Raw genomic sequence first — 11,110 nt, 5'->3', positions numbered from 1 at the left:
ACATTTACCACAAATTATAGGTATCTTATATTATTAGATATATTATTATAAAACATGCTTTAGTTAAGGAGTTATTGATACTTCAAGTGCAAAATGACAATATAAAACCATGATAAAAATACACTTTTAAGTACTAAGCAAGAAGCTAGGATTGAGGGAGTTATATTATATGTCAAGGCTTGTTAGAGTGGCAAGGTCTAATGTTGCTCCTAGATTACCAATATGGCCTGAGTAAAGGCTTGTACCTTGTTAATGAGTTGTTGAAACTCTAATGGAGTAGACATGCCAGCAATTGTAGGGAGTTTATTATCGCACCTCGTCTTAGGGATATATTGACTGACTATTATTAATAGCAGTTAGGGATGTCAAAAACTGATTTAGGGAGAACAATTGATGGCTTTTTTTATTAGTTCCCCACAAATATGATGTTTCAAAACCTAATATGCCCAGGAATAAGGTTTTTGAGTATTTGGACAGTGGGTAATTACACGTTCATGTCAATATTCCCTTTTCAAGAGTTCATGAAATTGATAGGTGGTTGTAGAAGACCTAACACCTATAAAACAATTTCTTTTTATGGGGTTTAGAGACTCTCAGATGATAAAGTTAATGACATTTAGTAAAGGATTGTAATAAATAAGAGAATGAATCTTAAATTCTAACAAAAATATTTGTTCTTGTTTATATAGGATAAATGCTTTGAGAATTAAAGTACGAATACTTAAAGAATAAAAATTATAAACATTTTAATATGGATGGTTAAAAGGATATATATATAGCCCTTAAACCTTATCATGTTGCTTGAATAGAAAGGTTACAGTATCATTTCCTCCTAATAGTATTAATAAATAATAAATCATTTAATATTAATAAAAAAAATAGATATCCTTTGCATAATATTAATATAGATAAAAATATGATAGACCTTTATAAGAGTCTTATACAACTAGAGGTTTAGAAAAATGATTATTTTTTACTTTTTAACATTTTATGTTAAGAACTATAAGAATAAACAAAATCTCATGACCTAACATGGAGCTTATAATGAACGTTAGTTTCATACTCACTTAAATCTAGAAAGATACCGTACTTAAAAATAAGGGATTTGCTAGCTTGTCAGACCCACGTATACTTGGATTCAATATATAAATGAACCTAAGAATATTGAATCTGACAGCTCGTCAAACTCATGTATACTTAGATTTACCATAAAATGTAAAAGTATTGAATCTGACAACTCATCAAACTTGTATGTATATAAACTTAATATAAAGTTGAAACCAAAAATATTAAATCTAACAACTTGTCACACCCGTATATATATTTGATCTCAACTAAAAATATTGGATTTCAAAGCTTCTCAAATCCATATTTATTTAAAAATATTGGATTTCGAAGCTTCTCAAATCCATATTTATTTGAAACTTCTTAAATCCATATTTATTTAAATTCAATGTGTAGCTAAGTCTATGATTTTGGAATGAAGTGAATTAATAAAGATGCCACCCCCCAACGCTTGAAGAAGCCTGTTTCTTGCTCACTTGGAACTCCTTGAAGATTCTCCTTTATTGCACATTGTTGAAAGCAAAGATTGAAAAGAAAAGAAACAAGTAGTAAAAGAAACAAAACGATCAACAATGTTTGAGGTATGTCAGGAACCAGGGCCATAGGCTTCGGATACTTCTTTTCCAAATTGCGTTTGGATTTGCAAAAGGGACTCCCTACTCCTATAAAATCGAGGAATCAATTTCCTGATCTTGAATTAAGGAATAATAAGAGCGTGGGATTTCACAGACGAGCTTGCTAGGGCCTGTTTTTAGATCATATTTAATATGCTTAAAAGCCATCTGTGAGTTCAAGCATACTAGCATGTCTATCAATTCTGTTCATATGGGTAAAACTTGGGATTAGAATGCCAATAATCAGTGAAACATAAAATGAAGGTGCAATAGCTTGTCGACGTCCGAGTTACTTGTAGTCTTCTCAAGCAACTTAATGGTGAACTACGAGTACAAAAAATAAACAAAAATTAAAATTGACGGCCGACATGTCAATTGTTCTATTTTTCGGTTCTCAAACACTCACGAATCATCAATTCCAGGATGCCAGCAGATATTGAAGTTCATGTAAGCTTTACAGCAGCATCTCCCTCTCACAGCCTCCCTAGGCGTAACTGTACAAGTTCCTTGCAATTCACAACAAATCACTGAACTTCGATTTCAACCAAAGTAAAACTTTCAGGTTGAAGAGTACATTTGTTCCCTGCACATACATTGTTCTATGACCATACCACTGTCATAACATAAGAAAAACAAGGCATGCAGCTTAAAGTTATCAAAAACAGCAATGTCATGCAATGCAATTAACTTCTAGGCTCATCACGCTTGGATTTCTTTTTCCGGGGTTGTTCTCCAGATGTGGCAATATAATCTTCTGGATTGACATTCTCAAAAGACTTCTGCTTCCCAAACTCCTTTGCCTTTTTCTGCAAAACAACCAAATTCAAGACATTTCAACAAAAATCATTAAGTAACATGGCATTCCAATTTCTGGAATTGTGCAATAATTTCATCATAACTGCAAAATGCATGAGGCACTAAAAATCAGATCATGATGATCACAATACAAATCCTCTTCATTATTTCGGTACACAGAGCATATGGCATTACGATGAAATGACATTTTATCATGACAAATTACCTTTAGTGACATGGCCATGGCAGCCACATCTTTGTTATTATCTGCATCTGTTCTAGGATCCTCCTTTATGAGTTCCTGTGATTGTCACATACATTCCACGAAGGTTACATACAGAATAGAGAGAAGAAAAGAAAAGGAAAAAAGATAAGATGCTTATCAGATGGGTATAACCAGCAGAAAGAGCTTCAGAAACGAACCTTGGGAGGAACAAAGGCAGCTTCTCTTTTTCTTTTGTTTTCAGCTGTTTTTTCTAATTGCTTCTCTTGTTTTTCATGCCACTTCTTTGCTTGTTTCTTCTTGTCACTTAAAAAGTATTCTCCCGTCTCCAGTTGTATATCTTCCTGCAGGCACCACATTACATAGCATGCCAAATGGATATTAGTTATTCTGATAAGGACTAACTAAGAGTCAAAGAGAAAGACTAAGCTTCTGGAATTATCTGTGTGCAAGCATGAATTAATGCTAACAAATTCAAAATATGACACCTTCCAGCAATTATGCTTGTCGAATTCAACCATTAGATTAGTAACAGAACTGGTGGCTTGACTCACCAAACTATATTCCCTGACAAAGAATTAAGCAACCTTGTGGCAAGAATTTTTATTTAATCTCCCGCAAAACACAATTGCAGGAAAAAAAATATTGAAAAGGAGAAGAAAAACAAAAAGGGTAATTTGAAACAAAGAGCAAGAAAGAAAAGCATTCACAAGGAAATTGATTCCAGAACATTGCAGTAAACAAGGTAAATGACTACCTCATGTAATCAGCATTCCTTGCATAGTAACCGTTACCAATATAAAATAAGTATTGCACAGTTGCCAATACCGAGTCAATTACAAAAGAAAAGTTATCCAGTGGTCCTTAAGCAAGATAGCACTTTACAACATCAAACAAAAAACAAAAAGGAATTTTTTTGAGAGGAAAGTCTTAGAAAACAAAAATAAAAAGGAAAAGGAAAATGCGAAGTTTGTTGGTATCTTTGCCTGTTTTAAGTTTTCTATTCAGCAAAATCTATTTGTTTCCTTGAAAATAAATAAACCATGCATACAAAAAGATACTGGAAGACAAAGCAGTGGTCTCACCATGCTAGGTTGTTGAGGAGGAGGGAATGGCGTGTCTTGTTTCTTCTTTTTACTCTTGACCTTCTTTTGTTTCACGGTCTTCCTGAAATTATCCATGTAATTCAGCAACAAAAACAAAGAAGATAGAAGGCAAAAGTGACTAAAATATGTGGGAATGGAAAAGATCATTTGATGGTACATACTTCTTATATTTAGGAAGGAACCTGTCCCAGTTCTCATTTTTAAGAGCAGGATCTTTTTCAAGTTCTTTCTTCATCATAAGAATCTACACATCACAAGGACATCAAGAGGTGAATAAAGGTTATCAACAGAGGGTATGTTGATAGATTTTTCAAGTGAAAAACTCCATGCAAACAGGTATACGAGAAAAAAAATCTATGGTAGAAAGAAATCATGAAAACTACAACAATTACATATAGCATGCAATGCAAGTTGTTCGCACCTTTATATGGTATACGGGATGCATTTTATTTTGTATGCAGTCTTCAACAATTCTCCTGACTTGTTTTAAACCTTTAAATGAGCCCATAGCAGCAACAGTGTTTCCCTAATCAATCAAAGAAAAACATAAATAATTCTATTCATGGTGCTATACTTCTCCGATAACAGGAAAAAAATTATTTGGCTATCAAATTACAAGCAATAATTATCACCTGAACTAGAATATAGCAGCCTGTCAGTAATTCTAGTGCCTGCACCAAAATAAAATGATGACAAGTCAGTGAATAGAAGATCAGCCTTTTGCTGGTTTTTTTATTTGCAGGGGAAGAGGGTTGGGAACTTATAAAAGAATTCTAAAGCAAATAAACAGCACACACCTTCAAGGTTGATGAATTCGGGCCCACAAGGTTTTGTCTTCTTTTAACAAATCGTTCCTGCAAATAATAATAGAAAGTTGAATTTGCTCCTGAACTCTTGAATACAGGATTATTGGCAAATATTGAACAACAGATATAGTTCTAATGTCAAATGTTTAGCAGTAAGGAATTTTTCCATATTCTTTCTATTTTAAGATTTTATAAAAAGATTTAGTTACCAGAAAATGATACACAGCTTAAGACATTTAACATGTATCATACAACACATAATAATTACATGTTATCAATTATATGGAATAATTTAAGCACCTACCTTATTACGAATCATGTTGCCGATCTTGATGATATCGCAGCTCATATCATCATTCAAAATTTTGATCGCCTGTAAAATAAAAAATTAAAATAATCACTGTTGTAAAACCAATATAAAACTATCCCAAATGAGAAATACGCATCATATAGATTCAGCCTAACCCCCTAAAACACTAGTCTATATGTTTTTAGTAGCCCAGCCCACATGTACTATATAGTCAGAACAGGAGACACATCAGCAGGAGCACAACCACTACCCTGTAAGCAAATTTTTTGGTTGGATGTGAACCAAAAACATTAAACCTTTCTGTTCTTCTTTTATATTAACTAAACTAAAATGAAATAAACATAAAAGTATAATCAATGAAGGCAATACACAAATACAAAGAAAAACAGTCTTTTTGGTACTTTGAGCTTATACACCTAGCCTATCCAGATGGGTTGAGCTACAAAAGCAGTTTCGGGTTGGGCAACTGTAATTTGAGATTTCAAAGTCTATACAGGCTTCACAAAAAAAAAAAAAACAGTTCAAATATCTTCATAGAGAGAACCACTTCTGATTATATTGCTTAGTTTTGATACAAACATTCCAGCACAGATAGTTCATGCCATTTAAATCCACCATTTGCACTAACAAAAGCCCTCAAAACAACAAAGGAAAGCACCATCACAACTATAGATAACCATTCTGCAAAACCAAACAAAAATAGCTGATCTTACCTGAGGAGCAGGGACACTTCTCGACAAAAGCTTAATAAGATCCCTAGCTTTAACAATAATATAAGGATCCCTGGTCTTTATCGTAGTTTTAACCGTCATTGACCCCTCATTCTAACCGCCAAACAACAAAAAAAACATAAAATCATTAAAGAGCAAAATAAATTTCAACAGAACCAAAACACAAACTAAAAGGAAAAAAAAAAACTAACCTTATTAAGTTCGCAATCAATGCCAAACTCTTTTAACGCAGATTTCACCATCGGCCATGCGTCCGTCAAGTACTTCTCTGCCAATTAAATTAAAAAAAATTAGTTTAGCGTAAATTGAATTTAGTTGGAGTTGAAGTAGAGGACCATAACTCACCGCGATATTTAGGGAAAAGAGTCGAGAAAGAGCTGACATCGAGCATTCCACCTTGATTCCAGGACGGGTCAAATTTTTCAATCTTCCAACGGTCAATATTAGGGTCTTCATCCCATGGTTTTGGCTTATCATGTTTTCCTTTGTGTTTTGGTTTCTTTGTGTTTGATATATCTGTGTTTTCTGCTCCGTCTGCCTCCATTTTTTTAGATGGTGGAGGCTGGAAACCCTAGCCTAGACAGTTACTGCAAAACGCCTGTGTCTCAACTTCGAAGGATTTGTATTTTTTATACGTGCGATGGATGGAGGACGTTTATTTCTTATTGGGCCCGGTCCAAAATATCGAAGCATTAGGAATTAGGATACTTCTAGAAAACACGTTAGATCCGAACTAGAAGCATTCCCTTGCTCCGCTGCTGCGTGATGAAGCAAGGTTTTTTTTAAGGATAAAAATATTGTTAATATTTTTTTGTCATAAATAAAAATTTTAATTGTAACTTAAAAAACTAATATGCCTATTATAAAATATATTGAGAGTTATATATACTAAAAATAATAATAAACTTATTAATTCAAACTTAAAGATTTCAAAAACTAAGATAGATATATGTATTAAAATATTTTATTTCATAATATTTTCATGATTTTGAATATTTTAAAAAAATTTAAAAAATATATATTCTATTAATGTATTCATTTTAAAATGTTTGATTAATTTTTTTTATCAAAGTAACATTAATGTTGTTTTTTTATATTAATGTTTATTACAAGACATGCTAATAAAAGAGTGTTCTAGTTTAAGATTTAAGAATTCTCTATGAAGAAGATGATAAGTAATTATTTGAGTTTTATTGAATTTTATTTTTTATACAATAAAAGGTCCTAATGTTCTAAGTAATTATAATATTAGGGACAAGTATAAGCACATTATTTGGTTTCTGACTCTTTCAAATAAGAATCTATTTTAAAATGACTCTTTCAAATAAGAATCTATTTTAAAGTGTAGTTGTAGTTATTTTTTAAAGTATTTTTTATGCTGAAATATATCAAAATAATTTTTTTATTTTTAAAAACAATTTTTTTGAAATTGGCGTATTAAAACGATTTAAAATATATAAAAAAGTAATATTTTATAAAAAAAAATTAATTTTTAAAAAAATATGATTTGCATCGCGTTTCCAAATATTCTTTGAGAATTTCTTTCAGTCATAAATCATTGTGTCTCCCCATATATGATCATATGTTATAATGTCACAATAGAACATAAATGATTGCCAGGAGAGATCAACAGTGAAGGAAGAAAAAACTTGCTTAGTGATTAGTACTTAAAGTGCATTTTTATTAAGGTGTTATATTATTATTTTGCACTTGAAGTATCAATACCTCCTTAACTAAAACATGTTTTATAATAACATATCTAATAATATAAGATACTTTTAATTTATGGAAAATATTCATCTTAAATGCAGGTCTATCACATAAATAAAAGAATTGATTAATTAGTTTAATTACTCAAATTGAAAGGACAAAGAGATAACCAAACTTAAAAAAGAGATGTTGGTATAGTCCAAACTAGGACACTATTCGATAATTAAGTCATATCTAGAGTTATGGATCTCAAATTTAGATCTACTTTATATGGATGAAAAGGTAAGACATAGGCCTATAACTTTTATGAAATTCAAGATTTAAGAAAGTCATTTTCAAGTCCAAATTGTAGCAAAAACAAAGAAGTCCGCATCTGTCTTGCAACCTAGATACTATTCAGTATTCAACCCATATCTTGAGTTCTAGAAGTCCAAATAATCTCAATTTTTTTTCCTGAAAATGTGAGATAATTTCCTAAAACTTTCATGTAAAGGTTTGGTTCAAATAATGATGAATCAATGACGTTTTATTCAAATAAGAAAATAAGAATTGTTAACAAGTTAAGATGTTGCCACCTACTCATCAATTAGTCATCAAATCAATAATTTCCAATTTTGGCCTATAAAAGGAGGCATTTATCATGCATTTAGGCATCTTGGGTTTCCAGATCATGATCATGTTTTTGCTTTCTCTCTTTGTATTTTTGTAATGCTTAAGTTTTGTTTTCATTAATATCTTATTCATGTCTTTCAATTCATTTCCTTTATTTAGTTAACTTTTATCTTATTTATATTCTTATCTTTTTTATTTATGTTTCTCTCTTTCATTATGTTTAACTAAGTTTATTATATCAAGGTGAAAATATTATACTAATGGTGTAAGAATAAATATAGTGTAAACTTAACATGGACTTTAATATTTGATACTAACATGTTTTGTATTTGTTATCTTGTTCACTTTTTAATACTTTACTTGTTAAATGATTAATCTAGATTTATGTTATATAACACTTGGTACAACAAATACTTGGCACTTTGAAAATACAAAGATTTACAAGTATGAAAATAACTTAATTTGTTATGAACATAAGTTATAATCATGAATACCTAACAACATTTACAAGTATTAGCATTGTTCAAATAACTAATGTACTCGTATTAACAATTTATAATCTAATTAGAATCTCCTTTGTGTGTGGTTTTCATTTGAGTAATAAGAGTTTATGTTATACTTGTTTGAAATACTATTAGTGGATCCTCTAACCTTGACATTTGTTGTTATCATTATTTAATCCTTACATTGATCTTCCCTCTCAAAGTTCTCATCAACTTCTTCTTCTTCTTATTTTTATTTTATTATTATTATTATTATTACTACTACTACAATAATTACTACTATTACTATTATTATTATTAGTATTATTATTATTATTATTACTGCTACTACTACGACTACTATTACTACTACTACTACTACTACTATTATTGTTGTTGTTGTAATGTTGTTATTTATAATTTATTTAATTAATATCCTTCTGGTTCGACCCCAGTCTTGCCCGGTTATTTATTACTTCGACACTCCTACACTTGGGAGAAGATACCAATCTTTTGATCTTGTCAAGTTTTTGGCGTTGTTGCTGAGAGGGTAAATTCTTGTACAAATTATAGTATTTATTTTATTATATTTTATTTTTCACTTTTTTTGCATCTAACTTTGTTTCTTTTTCTTTTGTTTTCTTCTTCTTTTTATTCTATTCCTACACATGCATAAGAGTTTGGTCACGTACATTAAATGATAGACTTTGTAGGATATCCTTATTATTTTTAAAAAATATGGCCGAAGAAGATAACCAGTCGTTTCATAATGAAAATAATGAGAATAACCGTATTAGAACACTTAGAAACCACATAAATCCCACAAGAACAAGTGCACCTTCATGTATAGTTTTTTCCTAGATACATCTTATTTTAATTTTAAGCCAGACATTATTCAACTTTTCCCTTCTTTTCATGGCTTAGATTTAGAAAATCAATACTTACATTTAAGGGAATTTGAGGAGGTCTACAACACGTATAATGACTCAAATTGTATTACAAACACCATCATATTAAAGATTTTCCCTTTTTCATTAAAAGATAAAGCTAAAACATGGCTATAAAATTTGAAACCTAGATCCATTCGTGCTTGGGATGAAATGCAACAACAATTTTTAAAGAAGTTTTTTCCTTCTTATAGAACAAACTCTTTCAAAAAACAAATCACCACTCTCACTCAAAAACCAAGAGAAATATTTCACCAATATTGGGATAGATATCGAGACTTACTTAATACATGCCCTTATCATGGTTTTAAAACAAGTAAATTGCTTTCATATTTTATGAAGGGTTAACACCTAGAGATAAACAAATTGTTAAATTGATGTGCAATAGAACTTTTAATGATAAAGATCCTGATGAAGCAATGAAGTACTTAGACTTGTTAACTGAAAATGCTTAAAATTGGGATACCGTAGGTACTTATAAGGCACCGACTAAAACTCAACTAACACAACTAAAAGATTGATGTTTTCTCCCAAGTGCAGGAGTGTCGAAGTAATAAATAACCTGGCAATACCAGGGTCGAACCACAGGGAGGTTAATTGTACAAATTATAAACAACAATTATAAACAACAACAATAACAATAACAATAATAATAACAATAACAACAACAACAACAACAACAACAACAACAACAACAATAATAAAGAAAGAGAAGAAGAAGAAGAAGATGAGAACTTGGAGATGGAATATTAGTGTAAGGATTAAACCATGATAATAATAAATGTCAAGGTTAGAGGCTCCACTAATGGTATGTTAAACAAGTATAATATAAACTCTTATTATTCAATTGGAAACCACACACAAAGGAGGTTCCAATCAGATTATAGATTGTTAACGTGATTACATTAGTCATCTTATTCAATTAATGCTAATACTTGTAAATCTCATCAAGCATTCATGATTATAACTTATGTTAACAACAAATCAAGTTCCTTTCATAGCTTAGGTGTCGGTTATACCATACAGTTTCATAGCTCAGGTGTCGGTTATACCATACATTATGGGCTATGAAAGTGCCAAGCATTTGTTGTACCAAGTGTTATACAACATAAATCAAGATTAATCATTTAACAAGCAAAGTATTAAAGAGTGAACAAGATAACAAATACAAAACATGTTAGTATCAAACATTAAAGTCCATATTAAGTTTACACTATACTTATTCTTACACCATTAGTGTACCCTTTTCCCCTTGACATAATAAACTTAGCTAGACATAATGAAAGAAAGAAAAATAAATAAACAAAATAAGAACATAAATAAGATAAAAGTTAACTAAGTAAAGGAAAGGAAATGAAAGGCATAAACTTGATATTAATGAAAGCAAAGCATAAACATTATAAAAAATACAAAGAGAGAAAGCAAGAGCATGATCTTGATCTGGAAACCAAGATGTCTAAATGCATGGCAAATGTTTCCTTTTATAGGCCAAAATTGGAAACTATTGATTTGATAACTAATTGATGAGTAGGTGGCTAACTCTTGACTTGGTGACAATCCTTATCTTCTTTTGTCTGCCCAAAACATCATTGATAACGTCAAAATTGGAACCACTTGAAAACATAAACGTTGTAGTAAATTGTCTCAACTTTCTTGCATAAAAAATTCAGATCATTTTGACTTCTCAAACTCCAGATATGGGTCAAACA

At 30.7% G+C, this 11,110-nt stretch overlaps 1 protein-coding gene across 1 annotated transcript; it reads right to left on the bottom strand.

Moving 5' to 3' along the window:
* Positions 1-1,907: 1,907 nt before the first annotated feature.
* On the bottom strand, positions 1,908-6,274 carry LOC105116960 (RNA-binding KH domain-containing protein). Its single transcript, XM_011014476.1, has 12 exons — positions 5,996-6,274; positions 5,842-5,918; positions 5,633-5,743; positions 4,914-4,982; positions 4,601-4,657; positions 4,436-4,474; positions 4,225-4,329; positions 3,965-4,047; positions 3,783-3,864; positions 2,898-3,041; positions 2,701-2,775; positions 1,908-2,485 (listed from the first exon to the last, which is right to left on the bottom strand). The coding sequence occupies exons 1-12, from the start codon at positions 6,192-6,194 to the stop codon at positions 2,363-2,365; spliced, it is 1,164 nt and encodes a 387-aa protein (XP_011012778.1). The 5' UTR covers positions 6,195-6,274; the 3' UTR covers positions 1,908-2,362.
* Between the last annotated feature and the right edge of the window lie 4,836 nt (positions 6,275-11,110).

The sequence above is a fragment of the Populus euphratica genome, unplaced genomic scaffold (assembly GCF_000495115.2).
Source record: "Populus euphratica unplaced genomic scaffold, PopEup_1.0 scaffold1134.1, whole genome shotgun sequence".
In the NCBI taxonomy this organism is placed as follows: Eukaryota; Viridiplantae; Streptophyta; class Magnoliopsida; order Malpighiales; family Salicaceae; genus Populus; species Populus euphratica.
Note: the sequence above shows the minus strand (reverse complement) of the source record. Positions and strands in the feature narration are given on the sequence as shown.

Bases quoted from the DNA above. Each gene is read 5' to 3' on its own strand.
- LOC105116960 (XM_011014476.1), bottom strand. From the start codon at position 6,194: ATGGAGGCAGACGGAGCAGAAAACACAGATATATCAAACACAAAGAAA. The intron at 3,865-3,964 runs GTATGTACCATC...GGATAATTTCAG, and splicing joins TTCCTTCCTAAATATAAGAA to GAAGACCGTGAAACAAAAGA. The intron at 2,486-2,700 runs GTAATTTGTCAT...GTTGTTTTGCAG, and splicing joins CCATGGCCATGTCACTAAAG to AAAAAGGCAAAGGAGTTTGG.